Source organism: Pavona decussata, unplaced genomic scaffold, assembly GCF_977016875.1.
Source record: "Pavona decussata unplaced genomic scaffold, jaPavDecu1.1 SCAFFOLD_141, whole genome shotgun sequence".
In the NCBI taxonomy this organism is placed as follows: Eukaryota; Metazoa; Cnidaria; class Anthozoa; order Scleractinia; family Agariciidae; genus Pavona; species Pavona decussata.
In genome coordinates this window covers 492766-518827 of record NW_028145554.1, presented here as the reverse complement: position 1 = coordinate 518827, position 26062 = coordinate 492766, and the positions used below count along the sequence as shown (strand labels likewise).

Below are 26062 nucleotides of genomic sequence, written 5' to 3'. Positions count from 1 at the left end.
GTTTTCATTGGTTAATTGCTGAATATTCTTTTTCAGGCTTACCGTAACTGTTCCTTCAAAGTTCGTCTTCGCCGACCTCATTACGAAGTGATGTGACTACATCTATCCAGTAGTATCTGCTAATGATCTAAATCTCTTTAACCTGACGTGTGAAAAGGCTAGGAGATATATAAGGCCGGTGTCAGAAACCCGTAAATGGGAAGATAACTGATATTTTTATAACTGGATCCTGCGGACTCGTCGAAGCAACGGTCCGAATTTGGGACCCCTGGACTTATGGAAGCCTTATGTTTTTGAAAGCAGATGTTTCGATTCACTCGGAGGAAGTTTCAACTTCCGAGCAAACAGAGTAATCATTTCATGTTTAGAATAAGAGCAAACGATAAACATCACTCTCATTTGGAATGAAAGGGCGATTATTGAGGTTCCGTGAAAACTGCGCCTTTCATTTTGGGCCAATTTTCCACTTCTTTCCGAGTTAACTTGACTGACTGCTACGTGCAAAACTAGTATTCCGACGTCCTCTAAAAAATAAGACATTTTCAGAGTATATACCATTGCTACACTGGATTTATCCAGAGAATATCTGGATCAATATTGTCCACGCAACTCGGCTGTACATGGAAATTTCTATAGACTCTCTTTAGCAAAGAATATCTTAGTGTTTATTGCCCACGTAACTCGGCTGTACATAGAAATTTCTATAGACGTCCTTTAGCAAAGAATATCTTAGTGTTGGGCAGTATTGTCCACGAAACTCGGCTGTACATAGAAATTTCTATAGACTCTCTTTAGCAAACAATATCTTATTATATTATCCACGAAACTCGGCTGTACATAGAAATTTCTATAGACGTCCTTTAGCAAAGAATATCTTAGTGTTGGGCAGTATTGTCCACGAAACTCGGCTGTACATAGAAATTTCTATAGACTCTCTTTAGCAAACAATATCTTAAAAATTATATTGTCCACGAAACTCGGCTGTACATTGAAATTTCTATAGACTCTCTTTAGCAAAGAATATGTTACTGTTTATTGTCCACGAAAATTGGCTGTTCATAGAAATTTCTATAGACTCTCTTTAGCAAATAATATCTTAGTGTTTATTGCCCACGAAACTCGGCTGTACATAGAAATTTCTACAGACTCTCTTTAGCAAAGAATATCTTAATGTTTATTGCCCACGTAACTCGGCTGTACATAGAAATTTCTATAGACTCTCTTTAGCAAAGAATATCTTAATGTTTATTGCCCACGTAACTCGGCTGTACATAGAAATTTCTATAGACTTCCTTTAGCAAAGAATATCTTAGTGTTTATTGCCCACGTAACTCGGCTGTACATAGAAATTTCTATAGACTTCCTTTAGCAAAGAATATCTTAGTGTTTATTGCCCACGTAACTCGGCTGTACATAGAAATTTCTATAGACTTCCTTTAGCAAAGAATATCTTAGTGTTTATTGCCCACGTAACTCGGCTGTACATAGAAATTTCTATAGACTTCCTTTAGCAAAGAATATCTTAGTGTTTATTGCCCACGTAACTCGGCTGTACATAGAAATTTCTATAGACTTCCTTTAGCAAAGAATATCTTAACGTTTATTGCCCACGTAACTCGGCTGTACATAGAAATTTATATAGACTCTCTTTAGCAAAGAATATCTTAGGGCATATTGCCCACGAAACTTGGCTCTACATAGAAATTTCTATAGACTCTCTTTAGCAAAGAATATCTTAATGTTTATTGTCCACGAAACTTGGCTGTACATAGAAATTTCTATAGACTCTCTTTAGCAAAGAATATCTTAACGTTTATTGCCCACGTAACTCGGCTGTACATAGAAATTTATATAGACTCTCTTTAGCAAAGAATATCTTAGGGCATATTGCCCACGAAACTTGGCTCTACATAGAAATTTCTATAGACTCTCTTTAGCAAAGAATATCTTAATGTTTATTGTCCACGAAACTTGGCTGTACATAGAAATTTCTATAGACTCTCTTTAGCAAAGAATATCTTAATGTTTATTCCCCACGTAACTCGGCTGTACATAGAAATTTCTATAGACTCTCTTTAGCAAAGAATATCTTAGTGTATATTGCCCACGAAACTCGGCTGTACATAGAAATTTCTATAGACTTCCTTTAGCAAAAAATATGTTAGTCTATATAATTCACGCAACTTGGCTGTACATGGAAATTTCTGTAGACTCTTTTTAGGGGAAAATATCAGTATTTAGAAAGAACAAGTAATTTTTTATTATATTTCACGTTTTTTTGCGTAAAAAACTATTCCTGTGTTACAGTTGGTGTATTGGTTTTCATTTTACTTAGCTGTTTACCAACAGCAGTTGGAAAGGTCCGCGCTGTTGTTCTAACAAAGTAGCTGTTAAAAGATACTTAGATGAATACTACTGAAAAACATTTGAAATAAACTCAGTCAAACAAACAAGGTTGTGGTCAATTGTATAGGAGTAACAGCTGATGGGGTTTTGGAACTCAGTTCAATAGACATGATATACTAGCCGTGATATATCTTTTTCCATCTTGTTGGAAAACGTGCTTATACCACAGTTCCCTTTTTTCCAAATTACTTACTTCAGAAAATGCGTACTTAAAAAATTACGTGTTCATTGTGCTTCCAACAGGTAAGGCTTCTTTAACGGGGGGTGACAACTCTAACAAACGCTGTTTGAGCAATACTAGGTCTTAACCTTAGTGGTCCCGGAAATTTGGATCATCCTCCCGAATTTTTGGGATACATTTCCTTTGATGTCCCGATTTTTTTCTGCAATGTCCCGGAATTATAGCGTGTTTCCCGGAAAAATTTCTAACTGTCCCGATTCCCGGAAAAATCTCCAGATTCCCGGAACAATTTTGGCTTTGTCCCGAAACTGAGCGTTTGTTAGAGTTGTCACCCCCCGTTTCTTTAAATACTTGTCGCGGGCCCTTGTCACCATTTAAGAAACTAGTTTCCTTTTAAGATCGCACCTGGTTCTCTACAGGTAATAAACTAGCACAGTTCAATTGCTCTATAACAGAACTTCCGTTAGGTACTTTTTGATGTAGATAAATCACTCAAGACAATCAAGTGTACTGTTCCAATGAAACAAACCGGTTTTTAGCCTAGTTATCACAAATAATCAACTCCTTAATCACTTTTGGTGTTTTTTTTTTTAACCTCTATGTTATATTTTGACAATCCATCTCCCTTTTCGCTACATGTAGTTTATTTCAATATTGATATATTTAAACAACAATGCTCCTTACACTATCGTCTCCTTGATTGATGTTTCTATTTCATCAGCAGAATGTCAACTCTGAAATGTGCGAACAACTATTCTCCTGGTTGTCAAGATATGCCAAAATTACAAAACATAGAAACCGGTGGAGGTTCATGTTTTTAATGCTTTTCCTTTTGGACAACCACAACAATGATGTAGATCAAAAGAAAACTCAGTGTCACATTTGTGGATTAAACGCTTTATTTCCCCATTCTACAAATTTGACCTATTAGATTTAAGACAACACGTTCAAAAAAGCGCAACATTTTGCCAATATCATTAATTAATCACAACACGTTCATATTCCGTTTTCAACCCCCGGAAACAATGAGAACTGTACCAACAGTGACTTCGATATCGTTTTTCCATCCTTCACCGTCCGGTCACGTCACCTATTGCAGTTGCTCATCCTAACAAGTTAATTTTGACTGAATATACAGCTGTATATCTTTCAACTGAAGCCAATAGACAGACTATTAAAGTTAAAAAGAATAGATATTTATTGACTGCCATATCAGTTACTCGGTGTTGGACGTGTTAATAACAGTATTTATACCCTTAGCTTACGCACTTACAACTGCGAAAATCAAGGACACAACTTTCCTTTTATTATTTTAAAATTCCAACCGATCATGCTAAACTGTATAAGTCTCTCACCAAGTATCATACGAACTGATCCAAGGACTGTATACGGACCGAACGGATCGTCAATTCAATTCAATTTTCAATTCAATTTATTGCTTCCATCACTAAGACATTGTTGTTCATGATAATTATACAATACTAAATAAAATAGTGATGAGGGAGTCTATAGAAAAGCAAAAAAATGCTTGAAGTTATAGATCCCTTTAGATTGAGGTCAACTGCAGCTTAGCTAGCTATATTCTTATATTCATATTTACACATCTGGTATTATTACTAGTCAAGATTTCAAGAAAATAATCAACGAAGCAATAAAATAGAAAATTGTACTTAATTAGAGGGAAAAATTTGCAACTGCTGATTTGTCAAGAATATTTTTTTTCATTTTTCTCTTATACAAATGTAATGCTTTGATTTTTCTTGTTTTGTTATTTCTAAGTGTCCATAATGAGATGCAATTTACGGACCGTCACAAGTACAGACCGAAAAGTGCCTTTACGATCTGTACAGACCGTAAGGTTCGTCAAACCGTATAAGCCCCTCTCTCAGATAAGACGTGAAAATATTCTAAGTGTCCAATACGGACCGAATAGAGCATTTACGATCTCTACAGACCGTACGGATCGTCAAACCGTATAAGCCCCTCTCTAAGATAAGACGCGAAAATATTCTAAGTTTCCTTAACGAGATGCAATTAACGGACCGTATACGAACCGAAAAGTGCCTTTACGATCTGTACAAACCGTACGGATCGTCAAACCGTATAAGCCCCTCTCTCAGATAAGACGTGGAAATATTCTAAGTGTCCTTAATGAGATGCAATTTACGGACCGTATATGGACCGAAAAGTGCCTTTACGATCTGTACACACCGTACGGATAGTCAAACCATACAAAGGCCCCTCTCTCAGATAACACGGGGAAATATGTGTCCTTAATGAGATGCAATTTACGGACCGTATTAAAAGTGTTTTCAGACCGTATCAGTTTGTCAAAACGTACGGATCGTGAGGCCGTTTTTTCAGACCGTATCTGTTTGTCTATATTGGGCAGCCCTCGAAATAACTCACCCGATAAAGAATGATCTTGTAATGGAAATATTTTGAGTCTTAGCTATAATGAATCTTTTGTTTGCGAAAGTTTTAAAAAAAAAATGATTTCCGCCAAAATCAATCTTCGCAAGAACACTCCCAGCCCACCCCCGCTCGGTAACCTGAAATGACGTCAAAGGTGGAAATCCCTTGGGCTCCCCAGAGAGAATTTTGTAAAGGACTCGACTTCTTTGACAGACAAAACAAAGATGGCGGACCCTCCACACAATGCTGAGGTTGAAGAATTAAGGTGAGGATCTCTTTTTTTATTTAGTTTAGAGAAGATTGATGCTGTATTTTAACTACTTTAATTTCTCATCGTAGGGAAACAATATTTCAGAGAAAGATCGAATACAAACCTTTATTGTTTCCTTGTTGGTTATTGATCCTTATCATTCGATTGGCTTCGTTCAAGTCCCGATTCCTGTCCTTCGGTCAATAAAATCTGGCGATAAAATGATGTTGTTTCTTCTTTAAAACGAAAAATTTTTAGAATAGTTTCCATTATATATTCTTTTTAATTTTTCTTGTTCATCCGCCAGGAAATTCATTAAATTTTGCTGTTTTCCAGCTGATCGATCTAATGCATGCACCATCTGTTTTAAAATTGCTTTGTTCGTTTGCATTTCTGATGTGCCTTATTCAGTAAGATATTTGCCTACGTTCATATTTTCAATTAAACGGAAAAGTTAAATGGTATCTATGACACAAGTGGGCCAAATTTCAGCTTACTATATTTATGAACCGAACTTAAAATTCTCCTCTTTCCTGCATAACAATAACTCTTGCATTGAAGTGTCTTTTGTTTGTGTATAAACGAAGTTTATTTCTATTTTAGCCTTGAGATTGAACCCTGTATTGTATACTTGTTTATTTGTGACTTTTATAGTGTTAAAATGGACTGTATTCCGTTCCTTTTTGATATTTCAACGTGTACTCCAATAATACAATGTATACATAGACATTCACTTGTATTATAAAATGACATCAATAATTCATCAAAAACAAGTACATTAGCCCTAGGTGTGAAAACTATTTTTATTAGAATTTTTGTGAGTTTACTGCCTTAATATCCTGTCTGGAGGTTGTAAACCTGAGAGATAACCAGAGGGTGGGTGGAAGAAATTCTGCTAGGGATTTTTAGCCAAAGTAAGTCTGTGCAACATGCATATGTTTATGCTTGTGTTTTTGTTCTCTTATAACAAGATGCTACAAAAACTGATGAAAGATAGTTGCATGGATTCCATATTATGATGCATGCTGCCCGGACACGTTAGAAGGAAAAATTATGAGATTAAATAACTAAAACTAAAATGAAAAGAAAAACTTGCTCCCCTTGGCATAGGCTGCAATAATTATTATTTTGCATGCATCATAAAACTCCAACCATTTCCCTCAACTTTGCTTTAGTGAAAAGTTAGAGTTTCAATTCATAGCCTTATCCAAATAAATTCTAAAGTTCAGTTTCACTATTCTTGAAGTTGTTCTAGAAGTGGGTGTGCTAAGGCTTGCCACCTCCCAATTATTCTTGAGTGTCCAAAAAGTACTCAATAACAGTGAGTTTCTCAACTCTTTTTTTCAATTGCCTGTAGTTATTTCATGCTCTGGCTTTTAAATCTGAGCCAAACTCTTTACTGAGGCTTATTAACTATGTGTGCCCCTGTATTAAACAACTTGTTTTAATTTTGTTTCCGGTAAACTTGTAATACTGGTAAACTTTGCAGGTGGTGCTCTAACCTGTTTTAAGGGAGAGATGAGTTGAATGTTAACATGATGTTCTATTAATTTGCAGTTGGTATCACTATAGTATAAATCGCCATGCAGCAGAGGGGCTACTGATGGCAAATGGAAAGGACGGAAGTTATTTATTAAGAGCTAGCACCTCTAATCCAGGAGAATATTCCCTCTCAGTAAAGTAAGTTTAAGTATTCAGATTACATAACTTGAAAAAATGAAAACTAACCAGTGTTGAGAAAACAAAGCCATAGCGTATGCAAAAACTGGACAAGTTTGGAGCATTTTTTTTTTCCTGTAACAAAATTGCAGTACAGCCAACTCCATTTATTGCAGACACCCTCGGGACCGAAGTTAGTGTCCTTTAGTTAATAGTGAGAGTCCTTAATAGCAGGAATTTATTTCAGTCAAATGTTTGTAATTTATTTATCATTATGCCAGGGATTTAGTTGAGGTCCGTATTGTAGGGGTGTCCATGAAAGTGACTTGTCCGCAAGGCAAGAGTTCACTGTATTGGTCTCTTTTGCATTTTTAAAACCCTTCGTTGTTACAGGGATGCATGCTATATCCTAGGGGTGGCCTGGTGGCCAATTGGTTAGCATATTGCAATTTGGATTGAGTAGTTTGTGTTTTAGGCCAGGTTCCTTAGTGATACTTAAATGATCAAAATCCACTACATAACAACTACAAATCCAAACAGCTTGAAAGTCACACATGTACATCTTTGGGATTAAACCCACTCTTTATGATGTGGCTTAATACAAGGGAGAACCCACCTCTCAAGGCCATAAGGCAACATACTAAGCCCTAAGCCCGCTGCAACTGATTTCTCATAAATTTGTTTTTCTTTTAGGTGTGCCAATTCTGTCAAACATTTCCAGATTGGATGGGATGGATCACAGTATAAATTTGGGATGGGTACTTTCTCATGTTTGAGTGATTTTGTGGAACATTTTGAGAATAAGCCTTTGATTGGAGGTGATTCTGGTAAGTACATCAAAATCACATGAAGCTCTTTAAAACTCTTTAAAATAATCTTTATCTACTAATGTTGCAATAAAAATAATTTGTCAAAAAAAAAAAAAAAAAGAGACCATAAAACTACAGAAAATTAAAGTTTTGTTCAGTTGAGCTTTTAACAAATACAGATAGCCAGACTTGAGGATTTCCTTCATGATTTCAAGATGACTTGAAAATTGAACTACTTTATTATTACTCAGTTGCTTATATTGAATTTAATCCAAAGAATGAAACATTAGAACCACTTTGAATTGAAGGGCTTGGTGTAATTAACCAACCTTAGGTGCATTTCAGTTCTCTTTTTGTTGTTTTAGCTCACATTTACAGCAGTTTTTGTATGTGGTCTTACCTTATTCAGGAAACTTTGCTCCCATATTTTATCCACTGCCTATTTTGCTTTGTTGGCAATAAAACCCATGATTATGGGCAAGATTTCCATTTCTATCTCAAAACAAAGCACAAAGAAGCAGATAAAACATAGTTGGAGCAACGTTTCCTGAAGGAATTCAAGGTCACATGCAAAATCTTTGGTGAATCTGAGCTAAAACAACCAAAAGCAATCATTCTGAAATGCACCATTAGTCAGTTATTTCTCTGAGCCATTCATTAATAGTCATTAATCAGTGCCTCAGGAAATTACACTTTCATTTGAAAGCTGCCATTTTGACATTTCATCCAAAGCCTCAAATGTTAAAACCTCCTTATTTCCTCATAAAAGTGATACCAAAATAATTCAGCTCATGCAGTTATGTTTGTGTGAGTTGTCATACTGAAGAATTTTCATCCACTCAAAAATCAGAAGGTAACATAATTTATCTAGTTACATTTCCTCAAGGATTCAAGAGTGGAGAGGTTATGATTGACAGTGATATGTAAATTATGCTTGGCCAAATGCCCTACACCCATTCACAAACTTAATCCTTTAAGACCCGGTGGTGATCAGCATCCAATTTCTCCTTACAACATCACTGCTTGTTCAAACATTTAGGCCATGACCGAGCATTCATTATTAATGCTGACTAGTGCTCAATCAAACATTAAGGTCATGAAAGTAAAGAAAATGATCATGAAAGATGAAATTCCTTTATTTAAAACAAATTCTCCTAACTAGTAGCATGAGAAATATACGAAGGACAGTGATGAGAATGTACGTGTTAATATTTGGGCTGAAAGGGTTCATAAATTTCTTTTCTTGTTGCTTCCTTCTAAGGTGTCCTGACGCTGTTAAAATACCCATATCCAAGGGACATTGCTGAACCATCAACATACGAGAAAGTACGAGTACACGCTGAGTGGGGGAAGAACCGAAGAAGTAGCGTTGAAAACCAGACAGATGATGCTGTGCATTCGGTGAGTTTTAAAATGTTTTTAAAAACGAGATACCTGTGTTTCAATGGTAATAGGGAACTAATAAGCACAGACGTTTTTGAGCCACGGACGGCAACCAGAAATTGAATTTTTCCGGTTTTGGAACGTTTTCACGCCATTGCGTTTGTAACGTCAAGCCAGTCATCAACAAGAGTTTTTCCAGTCCGTGGTAAGGAGCAAAACCATGCCAAAAAAAGGAAATATTCGACTTCTGGTTGCTGTCCATAGCTCATGAATATCTGTGCGTAAACTCCCTTATCTGACCCCTCTTACCTTTTCTTCGTTCTCATTAACTTTCTTTTTAGTTCTGTTTTTTTTTCTTTCTTGGTTATGGGGGCAGTTGTCAATATTGGTTAATTTCCATCCTGTCACTACCCCCTAGCACACCCTCCCTTCCTATACTTGTTTTGCATCTGTTCTTCTTTTCTGTATATTTTGTTAGCTTCTGTGGCAAATATTCAATAAAAAATGTCATTTTGGTCCGAAGTTTTTTTTTTGCCATTACCTAAGGTTACCTTTCTTAAGGGGGTTGGTAACTCTTGGTTGCTTTGTCGTCAGTTTGAACCTTACCTAGCATTAGTTGTATGATCTATACACCACTTGGAAGTGTTGTGAAGATGACAGATGATGATGATGATGATGATGAATTTTATTATGAGCCTATAGTGTGTGTGCGGGCACGTGACCCTTGATTTACCGTCCGCCATGTTGGAGGACCACTTTGATGGGTTTTCCCTGTGTTTACCATTCAGAGTGCGGGCATCGCAAGTGCTTTCAAGATATACCTCGCATTTTCCTTTCCTTCCTTGTGAATTAAAATCGAAAAGGTAGCTAATTTACAGTGCCCTTTTGTCATTAAAGGTATATTTCAACCACAAAGCCCCTTTATATCGATTTTTTGAGCCCTATTTTTTTCAATTTCTAAAACCGATTATTCCGCTCACTTTGTTTTGTCGGCCCGATTACTTTTAAATTTGAAAACATGATCCCGGTGTTGAAAATCGGTGAAACTAATAAAAATTGGTTTTAGTGCAACAGTTTCTTATAAATTGGGATCATTTTATTTTCGACATGACTACGAGTGAAGAAATCATGACAAAAAATTGTAAAATCTACCAGTCTCACGGCGTATCTCTGCGCGATTTGTCTCGGTTCATTGATTGCACGCTACAATTTGTCTGCCAGAATTTTTTTTATTCGAATTTAAATGGTTTCTATGAGAAAAATTGCCTTGATCCACGCGCGTTTCAGTGCAAGCAGCCTTCGAACGATCAAACTAGAGTGTGAATTGGTCTTGTTGATATAATGCCGTCGTTTTGTTTAATTGTTGGTTGTGGGAACAAAAGCGACAAGTGTCCGAATGTAGCATTTTGCCGTGTTCCGAAAGTTTTAACAAACCAAGGAGAACAAACGGAAAGATTGTCATCAGAAAGACGTACTCTTTGGTTAGCGGCAATCAGCAGAGATGACTTGACAGAAAAGATTCTAGAAAACGACAGAGTTTGTGGGAAACATTTTATCAGTGGCAGAGCAGCCCAACTTTGGGATAGATTCAATCCCGATTGGATCCCAACTGTGCACCTTGGTCACGAGAAAAAATCAATCGACGAAACAGCAAAATCACAAGCTAATCTGGAGCGTAGTGCCAGAATCAAGGAGCGCAGAAAACGTAAAGCCGAAAGAGAAGAAAAGGAAAAAGTGAAAGTTATGAAACTGGAGGAGGCTAGCGAGCCAGTTGAAGCCTTAATTGATGACATCGAAGATGTTACCGCTGATATAAGAGAGTTAAAATTAAAACATGTTGCCACAAATACAGACGAATCTGCTTGTCTAGTTGGTCGGCAGGGGGCGCCAGGACAAGTTTATGATGAAGAGTAATTTTGTAATGATGATGACAAGGTCAAATTTTACACTGGATTGCCTTCATACGAGATTTTGATAAAAACATTTTCCTTTATTGCTCCTCACGCAACTAGGCAATTCTCCCGTGCTCGCTTAAGCAAGTTTCAAGAATTTATTATGGTCCTTATGAAATTACGGCTAAACGTACCTCACCAGGATCTCGCCTATCGGTTTGGTGTATCTCGATTTGTTGTTTCAAGAGTCTTCAATTCATGGATCGAGGTAATGGATATTCGCTTGTCTCCTTTGATAGTGTGGCCTGAGCGCAAAGACCTTCAGAAAACCATGCCGAAATGTTTCATAGATGCATTTGGTCTAAAAACAACTGTGATTATCGACTGTTTTGAGATTTTCATTGACAGGCCTACCAATTTGCTGGCAAGGGCACAAACCTTTTCTAATTATAAGCACCACAACACCGTTAAGGTGCTCATTGGCATTACCCCCCAAGGATCAATTTCATTTGTCAGTAAAGCATGGGGTGGTAGGGCATCAGATAAGTTTGTAACTGAAAACTCTGGTTTCCTTACAAACTTGTTGCCTGGAGACTTAGTTCTTGCAGACAGAGGGTTCACTGTCCATGAAAGCGTATGGTACTACCAGGCAAGCTTAAATATCCCTGCTTTTACCAAAGGGAAAAGTCAGTTAGATCCAATCGATGTGGAGAAGACAAGAAAAATTGCAAACGTACGAATACACGTGGAAAGGGTGATTGGAGTTTTGAGACAAAAATACACTATTTTGCAAAGTACATTACCTACAGATTACCTCACATGCAGGAAAAAAGAAGAGAAGGAAACCCCTTTGATTGATAGAATCATCAGGGTATGTTCTGCATTTGTGAATCTGTGCCCTCCAATCATACCATTTGACTAAAACTCACTCTTTGTAAGTGAACTAAACATGGCTTTGCATTTCAATTTGGTACACTTATTGAAAAAATAATTGATAATGCTCATAATTCTAGGGTTATAACATTTATTTAATGCAATGCTATAATGTCCTGATTGACATTGTCCCTTATTTTATCAGATATCAGAAATATTGCTGTAAGGTATTTTAAACATCTTCTAATTTCAACAAACTTAGATTCATGTTGAAAATTTTAAAACTCTCAAGATCACTGTAAACATTGCCACGTTTGACATAAGAGTCAAACTCTTTCGCATCAATGCAGTAGGGACACTTAACCTCACCCAACCCAAGGCCACAACAGTCATAGGAACAAATGAAATCGGGAGTGGCATGCAAAAATGGGTAATCTTTGTTTATGAATGTACCACACTTGACTGCTTTAAAGTTATGTTTTGCCTTCATCTGCTTTTCATATTCAGCGATTGCCAATGTTGCCAACTCTTCATGTTTGCAGCCATGCCTTGTAGCTGCAGAAGGGAAGTTAAACACGTCGGGATAACAAATTGTTTTGATAAGAGATTGTGATGGCTGTGCAGGATCAGTGTGACATGCTGCATGCCATTGAGATGCACCAATTCGTCCAGCCCTGTGATGATAGAAAGCACTGCTTTTTGCTTGGTTTATGGTTTCTTTCTCAATCATTTCTATTCGCTCATTTGTGAGGCTTATTTCAACTTTGTAGCACTGTTCTAGTCGCTCAGTATAATTAAGGTTTATGTATTTCTCATCAAATAAATCTCGGATAGATGGTATCCCTCTCGTTTTGAAATAAATTCATCTGCATATGTTTCTACTAAACTTAGACAAACAGGTTTGACTTTGCATTCATTGAGAGAACTGTACAACTGTTCAAGTTCATCCTTAGTTGGTTGCTGCACTGACCCCTGTACTGTAGGTGATTCTTTTATCCCTGTAGAGGATTGATCACTGTTATCATTCTTGCCGCACAAACTAAGATCCTTTAAAGACTTCTCCAGGCTGCCTTCAGTTTTCTTGCTGAGGAAAAGTTGATGTCATTAACTCTGGCGTAATCAGCCTTTTCAACATAACTTGGCAAAATCCAGCCACACTTAACCTGCGTACACGCTAACCTTCCGTTTTGTCTGGTGACAACTTCAAGATAGAATAGTACACTTGCTATATGTGAGCAACACTCACCCAGGCCAGCCATACACCCTGCACAATGTGCTGACATCACAGTACCTTATTCGTTTGTTATAATCCACAATTGCACTAGTGGTTCATTCAGTCTCTGCGAATGTCTTACTTTGGCCAACACCACAAACCTCTTGTTAATCATACATCCAAGGACACTGGAAATGAAGCCACTAACCATCTGGTTGTAAGCTTGAAGGCTTCTGTAAGCTTTAAATTGTGCGTTGGAATAAATCTAGTATCGAGCACAAGATACGAAAGTAAGTTTTAAATCCATGGATTCAACTGGTGGAAGGCATTTCTCGCTCAACGTCTTAGCTGGGATGAGAAGCGGATCTATACCAATCTCAGAAATTTTATCAAGATACCTATATTTTACCTTGCCTTCAAGATTTTCGCTATAATTTGAGCGCATTAGAGGCTCAACCCCTGTTGTTTCAGTCGCCATTTTGATTACGTAAGTCCTCCAACATGGCCGCCGGGAATTTTGTGACGTCATCCGCACACACACTATTCTTTGTCGTAGTACCTGTAATCCCTGTTTAGTAGCATTTCTCCTTTCACTTTGTTGCAACACATTTTTATAAACTGTCTCCATATTATTATAAATTTTATATTTTTAGTTTGGATCAAAAGAAGGATATCTTACCAAACTTGGAGGAAAAGTAAAGGTACATGTAAGAATGTGTGCTGTAAACTTTGAAAATTTGGATATTAAGGTTGCATTATTTGATTTGGAGAAAGGAGGTTTATCTACAAAATTGTCAGCCTCCTTACATTTACATGTAGCATTGAAAAATCAAAGAGTATGATATTTACTTGCAATTTGTTGCTTTTATTGCTCTCTAGCAGAACTGGAAAACAAGATGGTTTGTGCTCTTGAAAAATGAGTTGAAATACTTCAAGACGAAAGGGGTGAGTAACCTTGAAGAGTTTTAAGTAATTTTGGCTTCCAGTTGTATCTTTGTGTCATGGATTTACTGATAAAAGCTTACAATGATCTCTCACCTAGGTTTGACTGGTAGGTATTGATTTCAGGGTTTGTTTCATTTCTAACATAATTTTCCAGGGAAACTCATTGAAATCTGCAATTTTTTTCCAAGAGCTCTGGTTAACTCTTGGAAATATGGCAATGACATATGAAAATGTAAATGGGTACAACTTGGCAGGCTAATGTGATTTAAAGTCATCAGTAATTTTAATATTTTAAAGTGACAACTTTTTGTAAAGAGCAAGACATGTTTCAGTTTATAATTTCCAAAAACATCTTAATTCGTTCATTCATCAAATAACAATAAATGATCAAGACATATTTTTTTGTAGTATAAAGCAACTGAGAGATTGAAATTCTGCATAGCAACAATAAACTATATGATGAAAATTGCCCAGCTAGAACCCTGTCAAGGAGAGTAAGATCGAGATGTTTGTACTGTATTGTTTGGTAGGCGAAGGATGTTCCTCAGGGCTGTGTGAAAAATGCCTGGAGACATCTGTCTAACAAGTCTAACATCTTTATCTTACTCTTCTTGCGTAATTTCTGTCATTAGTTCATTATTATTAGCTATACTGCTCTATGCATTGCTTCCGTTACACTATAAATGCCAGTACTTCTTGTATGCATATTTGTTATTTGACAATGGTTCTTTACGAAAATTAAGCAAACCTTACAATCTTTACGAAGTTTTTCGTCATCACTGTAAAAGTAATTTCAAGTCTTGTTCTTTTTTGGAGTTTTGGGATAATGATGATGATTACGATGAAGACAATAATAACAATAATAATAAATTTTATTTGTCAGGATGATCTAAACCCCTGCTAAAATAGCCATTATTATAAGGTTGCTGCCCAACAGGTGCCTGTTAGCCTGGGGCACCCAAGAAAATGCTCTGGGGGCCTATATTTTTTGCAGCAGCTCCTAACACTTCACATGTTGGGCTCTTAACTTTTCGGCTTTTGGCCTTGTGGGCTACTTGAAATTTTTCCAAGGCAACAGCCTTGATTGTTGTACTTTTTAATTTCATACAGTCCCTTCATGAACCTGACACTTCTTAGTGGTATCATACTGTAGAGTTTACAGTCTTGCAAAGTTACCTTGTGTACCTTGAAAACTATTGGAAATTAATTCATTTAGCTCTTACAAGCACCATTCAACCTATTGATGGTTTGTGTGTGGCATCATGGCGGCCATGTTGGTGGACAGGAACAATAAGATTTTTCTCCTCTTGGAGTTAACCTCCACTTTTATGCAAACTATGTGAAGACATTTTCTTTTGTTTTGTACACCAACGCGGCGGCAATGTAAACCACCTATTATTTGTTTCCCAGGACAAGGAGCCAATTAAGACAATAGATCTTGAGGAATGCCAAGAAGTAGCCAGGGATGAATCTTTAGGAAAAGGAAACTGTTTCAGGTGTGAAAATTGAAACATTTATTAATAATTTATTATTCTGCTTTTTGGTCACACTATTTTTCTAAATATTTAGTAATAATAGTTTGGCTATTTACAAGTCATGACTGAGGATTTGAAATGAGACTACTGTGAAACAAATCCAGGTAGTCGTCAGAGAGGGCAATTGAACCCAACACCTCTGGATTGCAAGTCCATGTGTCTCGCCACTTGGCTGCACAGCTTTCCTTCTTAAGATTGTGCGATCAATGTAACACAATCTTATAAAATTGATTGTGGCAGACTAAATAAAACTGATGCTGTTGTTGTAATGCTTGTCAATATATTTAACAGATTGAAGTGTCTAATTGATCTTTCATCCGCAGTTCAAAATATATGTTTCATATATTAACATTTTTTTATTCATCCTTCACGGGTATATTACGAACTCACAATGTCACCAGCTCCCAGTTGGCTTGATAGCTCAGTTGGTAGAGCACTGCACCGGCATTGCAGAGGTCATGGGTTCAAATCCCGTTCAAGCCTGAATTCAAAATATATGTTTCATATATTTACATTTTTTTATTCATCCTTCACGGGTATATTACGAACTCACAATGTGACCAGCTCCCAGTTGGCTTGATAGCTCAGTTTGTAGAGCACTACACCGGCATCGCAGAGGTCATGGGTTCAAATCCCGTTCAAGCCTGAATTTTTTTCAAGCTCTCTTTTTGCAGCTGCATGCTTAAGTTGCATAGTAACTGCAAGGATCTTTCTTCTATCTAATTTAGATTGAAGTGTATAGGGCAATAAATTTATGAATTATTTTTGGTGTAATATATCAAACATGAGAAAGCGTGTTTAATCAGATATCCAAACAGTGAGAAGTAGGTTGAAAAAACAAGGTGCAGCCGAGTTTTTTTTAAACAACTTCGAGGTGTTTGTATATCTGATGAAAAACACTTTCGATTGTTTTATATGGCTTCTCAAATGATCAATAATTCTTGGAGAAATTCAAAGCTAAAGTTGGCAAATTTTTATGGTATAGGAACACATATCCAAACCATGGTCACAGTAGTGATTTTCTTTGTTTTCTCTTCATGAATAATTAATGAGTTTGAGAATGCATTTTCAATGTGCCACTTGAACATCATAATGGTGTTTCAACTTTCTTTGTAGGATTGTAATGCCCTATCGAACATTTTTTTGTTATGCTAATTCCACACAAGAAGCTGAAGAGTGGATTAAAATTCTGCAATGGAAGCTGGTAGGTATATTTGAACTTGTGTAATCAACCATTACCAGCTAAATGTTTTTGTTACCTTGAATGTCAAGAGGATGGCCTTTTAACCAAAGTTAACACACCTTAAAGTTTTAACTTTTTGAAGCTTTCTACATTGGACTCTTCATCAGATACGGATTGGTTTCAAACTGAACCCTGCCACTGTTTTGTTTTCTTTTTTCCCCAAAAATCCTTTCTCTGTCAAATGATCTCCGGCATGATGTGAAACATGCATGCAAGTTAACAGTAAGAGGTACAGCTAGTCTTAAACACAAGTGCTTAATTATTGTATTGTAGCCACTTCTTTTTAGCCTAGACAAAAACTCCTGTAGTCAGAGGCTAGTTAGGAAATCCTTAAGAATGGTGCCTGCTAATTTACAGAAGCATTTTTGCACAGTTTATTACTATGCGGAAAAAGCAGATCTTAGCAAGGGATATTGGAATCTAAAGAGAAAATTGCGAGTAACCACACCTTTTTTTTTTTAGGGATACATGTAATTAAGCAACAATCATAATCCAAAAAAAACATTAAATACTGAAGTATTTTAGTGCAGTTTATTACTATGCAGGAAAAGCAGAACTTAACAAGGGCTATTGAAATCCAAAAAGAAAATTGGAAGTAATCACGCATTTTTGGAGATAATTAAGCAACAAATATAATCCAAAAAACGTTAAAATACAAAACAATGAAATTCAATGCAATTTTTTCCCCCAAATTGACGCTTAATTATCTTTGAAAAATGCTCGGTTACCATTAATTTTATTTTCAGATTCCAAATACCTTTGCCAAGATCTGGTTTTCCCTCATAGTTAAAAACCTCACAAAAATATATTTGTTGTTTTTAGCAGGCAGCGCCGTTACAAAAACCAAGTTTCTCTGACCATCTTACGGTGCGCAGAACATATGTGCAATTGCAAAAAGAGGCAGTCTTTAAGTTGATGTTTGCTCATAGTTAACAATTCACTTTTTTTGCAGGAAAATGTGACCATTTCAAGGCACAGACATTCCACACTTAGATAAATCTTCAGCGAAGAAAATCTTCCAAGACTATTTTACCAGATTATAATTTAAATAAAGTATTGATAATGTAAATACCTATTGGATGCAGATGGTAATGGTATCAAAAACCTTACCAACTAGACCAGGTTTGTCATTTCCTGGAATGTAGAGCATATACTAGGTTTCTCTAAGAACCAGATAGATAGGTTTGCTTGCTTAGTTTCTTCTTCCCTGCTGGGAAATATAGGTTTAGGGGTACATTTTCGTGGTGAATCAAGAACAGAAGTTACCACAGGTCCTTATAGCACTTCAATAGGCCAGCACCTTTCAAAAGCTCTATATATTTTCACTGGACCCTGATAACCTGCAGCTGCATTGTATTTTAGGGTTGGGATCATTGTTCTGTTGTTCTATGCTCCCAAACCTCCCTTTGATGGTCGGTCTCCTCAGAACCCTTTCTACATACAGTTTGGTAACATGAACAACTGCTGGATCGAGAGGTTGTTGGCTGAATTTATTAGAAATTCTGATGCATTTATAAGTTTTCAACCTGCCACCACCGCCTTCCCGACCCTATACAAAGTTATGAATTCACCACTACAAAAACTGAATAAATTGAAACAATGAACATACCTACACTGGTTTTGTTTGGACTTAAATTTGAAGAGTTGGAGGGTTGGGGGTATAACCAACCTAAGTGTATTTCAGATTGTGTTTTGTTGTTTTAACTCAGATTCAACAGAGCTTTTGACTTTGGCCTTGAATTCCTTCAGGAAATGTTGCTCCAATGTTTTATCCGCTGCTTTGTGCTTCGTTTTGCAATAAAAACGGAAATCTTGCTCCTAATCACAGGTTTTTATTGAGGGTTAATACAGCTTTCACAGTATCTATATTAAAAAGCACCTTTAAAAGGCTGAGACTTTACAAGTTTGGGAATATAATAAACAGCAGTGGAACCATTTATTTACATCTTTGCTTCAACAATAATTTCTTGCCTCTAAACCTTCTACTTGTGTTCCATTTATAAAAACCTTAAATGTTTTTAGCCTAACCAAGAAAATGCTAGTTCTCACATTCAGGTTTTTACTGTATTTCATTAATAATTTATTGTCACAAGTAATAGAGGAGTTTTCAAAAGAGTGCTATAAAACCGAAACCAAGTTAATTACTCAAGCCAATCAGGACAGAGGCAATCAGTACAATGAACCAATCAGAATTCAAAGCAAATACATGGAACTGGCACCAGACATGGGAAAATGTGCGCAAGCACGTCACAGTTGGTTTTGGTTTTGCCTCTCAAACAGAGCATATTAAAGCAAACCAAAGTTAAGGCGAAATTACTTTCCACACTCAATAATTATTGATGGTTTGCATGTGATGTCACAGTGGCCATGTTGGTGTACAGGAACAATAAGATTTTTCTCCTCTGGGAGTTAACTTCCATTTTTATGTAATCTATGTGAACAAGTTTTCTTTTGTTTTTACACTAACATGGCGGCAATGCAAACCAGCTATTTAAAGGTGCTCTATTGCATTTATAACCTTTAGGGAAATTAATAGCGTACGTAGATGGCGGTTTTGTTTGCGCAGTGTCAAAAGGCTTGGTGAGCGGCGAAGCGGCAAGAAAAACCGCCTGCAGGATATCTTGGGTTTTTTGAATGCCACCCATTTTTAGCAATTTGGTTGATCTAATTAAGACAGCCAATCAGTTTTGCAAATGTTGTGCCTCAATCTCCCTTGGGACAACTGAGAAAGTTCAAGTAACATTTAATTGATGTATGCTCAGATCTTATCCAATCCGATTTTCCCTTCGCTCAGTGAAAGGACTATTGTAAAAATACCTAGTTTTCCTGCAGGTGGTTTTTCAGCCGCTTCCGCCCCATTCCTCTCGCGGCTATGCCGCCAAGACTTTTGACTCTGCACAAACAACACCGCCAGCTACACAGGCTAGGAAATTGAGGGGTGTGAGACTCTAAGGTATTTACAGTCAAATCTGTAAAATGTGAATGCCAATAAAACTTGTTGCTAGAATATTAATTAAAGTAAATGAATCACCACTAACTCTTCAGTTTACTCTATTAGAAGAGTGTTGTTTCCTTGCCAGATAGAGTGATAGAGATTTTACCATTCAAAAAACATATATGCGCCCTTGTAAGCTCAGGTTACCTTTTGTAAAATGTGTGATATTATTATTTAAATAGCTGTTGTGCTCACTGTTAATAGTAGTACAATATTATTATCAAATACAAATAATTTGAAACAAAACCATTGCCTATCAGGAAATTAAGGTATTCTTTACCAGGGATATAAATTTGAGAAAATTAGATAGTGACTATTGTACTAGCCTGTGAACAAGTTCCCGGGGGAGGGGAGAACTTACAAATATTGTACAAGTGCAAAATATGTACTGGTAGTGGCGTCAATAAACTTGGCTTTACAGGCAAACATAATGTAGTTGAGCCATTTACTGATATTCTTCACATTAAGCACCATAACCTGCACTAGAAATGACCAGGAAGTGGAAGACTATCATTTTCCACCCGGATTACAAAGATTTATAAATTTACTATTGAAGAGAAAAATCCAAAATATCGAGTATTTCCACCACCCTTCTTAAACTCATTAATAATCCAAAAGCCAAAGACAAAGGAAGTAATGCACTGTGAGGTGTTTGGAGGTCTGATGAAAAACTCCTCGTGTTTGCATCCTTAATTTCCCCTTCAAAATCATTTTGTTTGAGAAGTTATATCACACACTCATCACAGTGCTTCATCACAATAAAAAAAACCTAGAAGTTTGTCAAAAATACTCTGCTATGCGTTGTATTTTCAACTCTCTTCTTGGTGTTTGATTTGTGATGAAACACTGTCTCGTGTTTGATATATTACTTCCATGTATGGGATAAAAACTTGACTGGTATTCGCTGACTTAAATAGGGTCAGAATTTACAGAATCCAGTCTGACTTAAACCCAGTTGCTATTTATATGACAGAGGTGGGAGATATGAAAAAAAAAAGCTTGTGGTTCTTTTAAACTAAATCCCCCCCCCCCCTCCCCCAACCCCCGCCCCCTTCCCAGTGGCCACTGATAAGTGCATTATTTAGATGTTTAAGTTTACCACTGGGATTCGCCAATCCTCTTGTTCTACATATCCATATAAGCCAGCATGCAATCTCAACCGCTTGGTTTTATCCACGTCAATCTTCACCCCACGAAGCCTTAGCCTGGCTAAACTAGCCTCGGAAATATCTCTACAATCCTTCACTTCAAGTATGCCAAGATAGGGGCAGTATTCCCCTATCATTTTTACAGCAGAATTGGAGACTCGCCAGCAACCCTTTAGTCCAAGATGTGTCAGTTTCGGGCAAGAATTAGCAATGACTCGAATGGAATCATCGCTGATGCTGTAACAGTCATTGAGTAGAAGAGTTTGCAATCCGGCACAGCAAGAAGCTAGCGATGAAATACACGAGTCTGTAACTTCCCAACAACCCGTGAGATCGACGTGTTGCAGACCGTTACAGCACAAAGACACTTGAATAACAGCATCAGATGAGACCCACCGACATTCACGTAACTTCAAAACTTTTAACCCTGGGTTAAATTCACCCAACGTGAAGAGAGACAGATTTGTCAAACTCGAACATGCCGTCAAATCAAGTTCACACAGTCGAGTGTTTCGCTTTAGAACTTCCAGTAGTGCCGTTTCATCTAGCCAGCTTTTGCAGTTCTTCAAAACTAACAACTGTAGGGACGAATTCGCTTTAGTTATCAGCGAGAATGCATTCGCCGTAAGCCGGGAACAAACTTGACTGCAGTCAAGAATTTTCTGCCATGCAAAGTAGGAATCACACGCCTCCCGGAAGAACTTACACACTCGTCTGCACTTGAAGAGTTGTGGAATGGTGAAATGGGGAAATATGTGCAGAAAAATCACGTCTTCCCAAGGTAGAGTGAAGAAATTTGGGCAAATTGATCCACCTCTAACATCCGCCATATTTGTTTTTTTCTTGTCATGGGGGGTCTGGGTATTAGTTATTAGTTCCCCTCAAAAGCGGCGCGGAAGGGCAGTGCGTCCAAGAAAACAACAGAAGAGTGTTGAGAACCAGGAAAACCAAGCAAAGCGGATAGTTACTGAAGGACTTATAAAAGACTTTCCAACACACACGCATTCTGCATGAGTCACTTTAATTTTCGTCTCATCTTAGAACATATAAACAATGGCTCAACAACCACGTCAGCAATTGTTCTGGTTCTGAGGTAAGACGGAACATCTTAATGTCATCTTGATGTCCGTCTCACGCTTTCACACTCACGAGAAACTACTTGACACTTCAGGGATAATGCTGAGTGCTACCATGAAGCACCTTCACGTGCATGCATTAACATGGTTGACAGAAAACTAGACTGAAGATGACTCACTGACTCACTCAGTTCCGTTAAAGGACTGCAGAGAAGGCGCAACAAAAAGGAGTGTTTCCGGCTTTGTTCCAGCGTATCAGGCCTTGTATTGAAACCATGTATGTCTTGGGCATGCAGGAGTCACATTTCACGAAAGAGGTGATTAACAAGCCGGCAGTGTCACAGCATTTAAGGACCTAGACCCCACATCAAAAGACATCTGCACCCTGATGAACAAAAGGACTGATGAGCTCACTCAATACAGCACTTGGTCCAAGAGAACTGAGGCTGCTAGAGAAGGAGATTTTGAGCAGGGAAGAAGGAGCCTTTGCCTTCCCTCATCAGGGGTGAAAACAGACAAGCAGCGACAAGCAGCCTTGACGAAGAAGTCGTACTGAAATATTGGCCCAAATAAATTGCCCCTTGCCTTAGTGTCAGCCCTGCAATCAGTTTGGTTTAATACTTCCAACTTTGCTCGGGACATGCCTGAGGGAGGGACACTACTCCCCCGATGTCCATCCAAACCAAACTAGAAATTCTATTTGCGTTTATGTTTGGATGCTGGAGTAGCCTTACTAGGGGTCCCGTATAGTACCTTGGATGAGGGAGGGGGGGGGGGGGAGTTAAAGGGAACCTCCACTCTGACAACAAACTCTGACGTTAAATATTGGAAATGTCTAAATTGTAACTTTTAGCCCGGGGGTACTCTCTTATATGGGTTATATAGGTATGTGCGGCCCCAAAGGGTATGGTTTTTCAGCCGCTTTGGTCATAAATAGGGTATCGATTTTAGCAGGAGCCCATGATTTTAGCCATTTTGCCGCCATTTTGGTTATAAATAGGGTATCGATTTTTGCATTCTAGCGTTGAATTCGTGTTTTTTTTTTTTTCTGAAGAAGCAACTTCTTCATCATGTTTACGGCAACTGTATACGTGCCGCAACGGCTTGTCACGCGCTCCGGTCACGCGCTGGGCTCCAGTGGTTTTTGAACTGAAGTTGACCAGACACTATCAGGTCATAAATAGGGTATCAAATTTTTGGTCAGGTCATAAATAGGGTAGGGAAAATCGCAGATTTTGGTCATAAATAGGGTAAGGTAAGCTCTGGCCCTGAGGAAGACTAATTCTATTAGTCGAAATATTGGCCGCTAATAAATCTGCCCTTTGCCGTAGTGCCAGCCTTGCATTCAGTTTTGTATTTTCATTTTTAGGGTAAGGGTTTTGGGAAGCGGGCCGCACACCCCTATCCAATTTTTTGGGAGTACCCCCGGGACTTTTAGTTTGAAAAGTAGAAATAACATTCAAGTGTGCTAAAAATTAGATTTGTTTATCATCTGTTTTCGCTTTTAAATTTCCCGCGCACCGCCATTTTGGATTTTATGACGTCATACGGTTGCAGTGAGCTGAAGTTCTGTTGTGTGAAAAAATTGAACAACCGTATTACGTCATGAAATCCAACATGGCGGCGCCCGGGAAATTTAAAAGCGAAAATGAGCGATAATCAAATTCTGGTTTGTCCGACACAGAAATATTATTTCTTGCATGTTTTCCAACAAAATGTAAAATAAGATTGTAGTTTCAACAATTTAACGTTAACTTATTTCAACAGTGGAGATTTCGTTTAATACCTTGCGAAGTATCGTTATTTTTTAACTGAATCATTCATTTTAACTGAATCATCATGAATTGATCCATTCTAATGAGATAGATTTAACTATGCTCATAAACAGAAAGTATTCCGTATTCGTTTGTTCTCCTTCTTGTTGTTTTTCGAACGATATAACTAGGCTGAGTTGCGAAATAGATTGCACAAGCTGTTGTACTTATACCAGTAGATAAAAGGCTGACCTAGTTCCACTACCCTCTGTTTGTACTTTAGAAGGGGATGCCACCCGTAAAGCTTCTCGTACAACTTGGGGACAACCCATGAATGGACACTTGGGTCGTGAACATTTTACGATGCCACCCTTGTAGTGGGAGCATATGTCCCAAAGCAAATTCCCATTGTACCTGAAGAAGGCCGGTTTGGCCAGCCGAAATATAGTACACTTTAAAGCGTGCGTTGTATCGGTCTCTGCTTTTTTCATCACTTGTCCTGTGCCATGACAAGGCAAGGGATCGATTAACTGTTCAAGTGGATTATGATTTGAGCAAGTTACAATATACCAACGGACGACAGGATACGATTACAGAATTTCATAGGCTGAATTATTTTATTTCGTTTCCGCAGTAGCTGTAGGGCAGGTTGCTGTTTGGCGCGCGCATATCCTCTAATTTTACTGTTGCAGGCTGTCACAGAAAGATCCAGTGCACATCTACTTTGCTCTTTTTTCGTCACCTGTTGCAGGATGATAAATAAAAGCTGACATGACATTGCGCTCTGATCGGTCCGAGTGAGAGTACGTCTTTCATTCTCAAATGCTTCATTCCAGTCAAAAGCGGCCAATATTGTCAGAGACAAGGAAAAATATTCTTTTCGTACCATATATCTCTTCACAAAATAAATAGAATTAAAAATTGCAAGTGTAGTTCTCGTACGGCGACCTATCGTGTGGGGGTTAGTGGGAGGGGAGTGGTAAGGTGGACCTATCGGTGGGGTGGGGGTGGAGGGTTGGGGGTGCAAGGAACGTTCCAAATCTTGACCAAACTTTGCAAAAAGAAAAAACTTCAAATTTTGTTCTCTGCAGTTTATTTTATCCTGAATTCACGATCTCCGTATGTTCCAATGGCTTTTAAAAACGCATTTTGCCATCAATTATCCTAAACGTCTGTTTTATGTGTTACGTCAATATTTGTCGTATTCGTGCTCGTTATCAAGCCATAAGTCCCATAAGTCACTGCACTGCTCTGTTTACCCACCAGGAATCCTTTGATCCTTGAGAGGTCTTTCGCCGGTATACCGCTTTCCGTTCGCTTCCACACGAAAGGTGAGAATTGAAAGTACAAATCTTAACTCTGTAACTGGTGATTCAGTTTCAAGTGGAAAGAATGCGACCCAATTGTGGGTTGGATATGCAATGACATCGTAATAGCACTTGAAACTACTGTAGAGTAATCCCTTCTCTGGATTCCTGGTTTGCTCGCAAAGCGAGCACACCAGCTTAGCATGAGTGGGTCCAGTGTGGGTCACCGCCGTATCTGCCCTATTTCAGCCCACAGAGATAATTGTCTCTCTCTCTCTCTCTCTCTCTCTCTCTCTGTCTCTCTCTCTCTCTCTCTCTCTCTCTCTCTCTCTCTCTCTCTCTCTCTCTCTCTCTCTCTCTCTCTCTCTCTCTCTCTCTCTCTCTCTCTCTCTCTCTCTCTCTCTCTCTCTCTCTCTCTCTCTCTCTCTCTCTCTCTCTCTCTCTCTCTCTCTCTCCTATTTTCGACGTCTCTAATCACAACAGAATACAAAACACAATGTATTCCGCGTGTGAGGTCCTAAGCTTGCGTGCAGACAACTCCATTTCCGCTAGCTGGCTGTCGGGTCTCGTGCGTGCTTACTTTTGAGGGATGGAGTTATCTGGATTTCAAGTTCTTAATTGTATAAATACTCCTTTTGTATTCTTTAGAGGTAGAACAAAACAAATATTTTTGTTTTGTTCTTCTTTGATGTGACATTAAACCAACCAACTCCTGTTTATTTACGTCATCAGATGATTTGGCGAAAGTTTATTTTGGTTTCCATCCCGTGTCTATGTGGTAGATAATACATCATCGTTCTGGCGCGCGCCATCATAGTGCATTGTGCATTCTGCGACAGACTGCCGACCACAGTACCTTGTAAGCAAGCCTTCATTGTACATTTAAATTACTTCAATATTTAACAAATGAGCTGTATTTGTCATTCCTTATTAGGGCTGTTGTCTATATTAGGCAATGAAATCATTTCCGCTGTCTCT

General features: G+C 37.9%; 3 protein-coding genes and 1 non-coding gene across 5 annotated transcripts; 3 read left to right on the top strand and 1 right to left on the bottom strand.

Moving 5' to 3' along the window:
- Nucleotides 1–5149: 5149 nt before the first annotated feature.
- On the top strand, nt 5150–18622 carry LOC146466719 (dual adapter for phosphotyrosine and 3-phosphotyrosine and 3-phosphoinositide-like). Of its 2 annotated transcripts, none has more exons than XM_085126862.1 (9): nt 5150–5267; nt 6810–6932; nt 7605–7738; nt 8982–9121; nt 13735–13782; nt 13964–14026; nt 15437–15522; nt 16678–16765; nt 17757–18622. In XM_085126862.1, the coding sequence occupies exons 1-9, from the start codon at nt 5227–5229 to the stop codon at nt 17799–17801; spliced, it is 768 nt and encodes a 255-aa protein (XP_084982988.1). In that variant the 5' UTR covers nt 5150–5226; the 3' UTR covers nt 17802–18622. The 2 variants fall into 2 exon arrangements, with proteins under 2 accessions (XP_084982988.1, XP_084982987.1); XM_085126861.1 differs by having other exon boundaries at nt 13961–14026; nt 17757–17946.
- Nucleotides 11005–11917, top strand: LOC146466721 (uncharacterized). Its single transcript, XM_085126867.1, has one exon. It carries the CDS (start codon nt 11159–11161, stop codon nt 11915–11917), a length of 759 nt encoding a protein of 252 aa, XP_084982993.1. The 5' UTR covers nt 11005–11158.
- Nucleotides 15972–16044, top strand: Trnaa-ggc (transfer RNA alanine (anticodon GGC)). The gene has a single exon. It is a non-coding gene; the product is annotated as a tRNA-Ala (tRNA).
- Nucleotides 18623–20838: 2216 nt separating the features above from the next.
- Nucleotides 20839–21861, bottom strand: LOC146466718 (uncharacterized). The gene has a single exon (XM_085126859.1). It carries the CDS (start codon nt 21775–21777, stop codon nt 20881–20883), a length of 897 nt encoding a protein of 298 aa, XP_084982985.1. The 5' UTR covers nt 21778–21861; the 3' UTR covers nt 20839–20880.
- Nucleotides 21862–26062: the final 4201 nt, after the last annotated feature.

Coding starts and splice junctions, on each gene's coding strand:
- LOC146466719 (XM_085126861.1), top strand. CDS start 5,227: ATGGCGGACCCTCCACACAATGCTGAGGTTGAAGAATTAAG. Junction 6,933..7,604: donor GAATATTCCCTCTCAGTAAA/GTAAGTTTAAGT, acceptor TTTTTCTTTTAG/GTGTGCCAATTCTGTCAAAC. Junction 7,739..8,981: donor TTTGATTGGAGGTGATTCTG/GTAAGTACATCA, acceptor CTTCCTTCTAAG/GTGTCCTGACGCTGTTAAAA.
- LOC146466721 (XM_085126867.1), top strand. CDS start 11,159: ATGGTCCTTATGAAATTACGGCTAAACGTACCTCACCAGGATCTCGCC.
- LOC146466718 (XM_085126859.1), bottom strand. CDS start 21,777: ATGGCGGATGTTAGAGGTGGATCAATTTGCCCAAATTTCTTCACTCTA.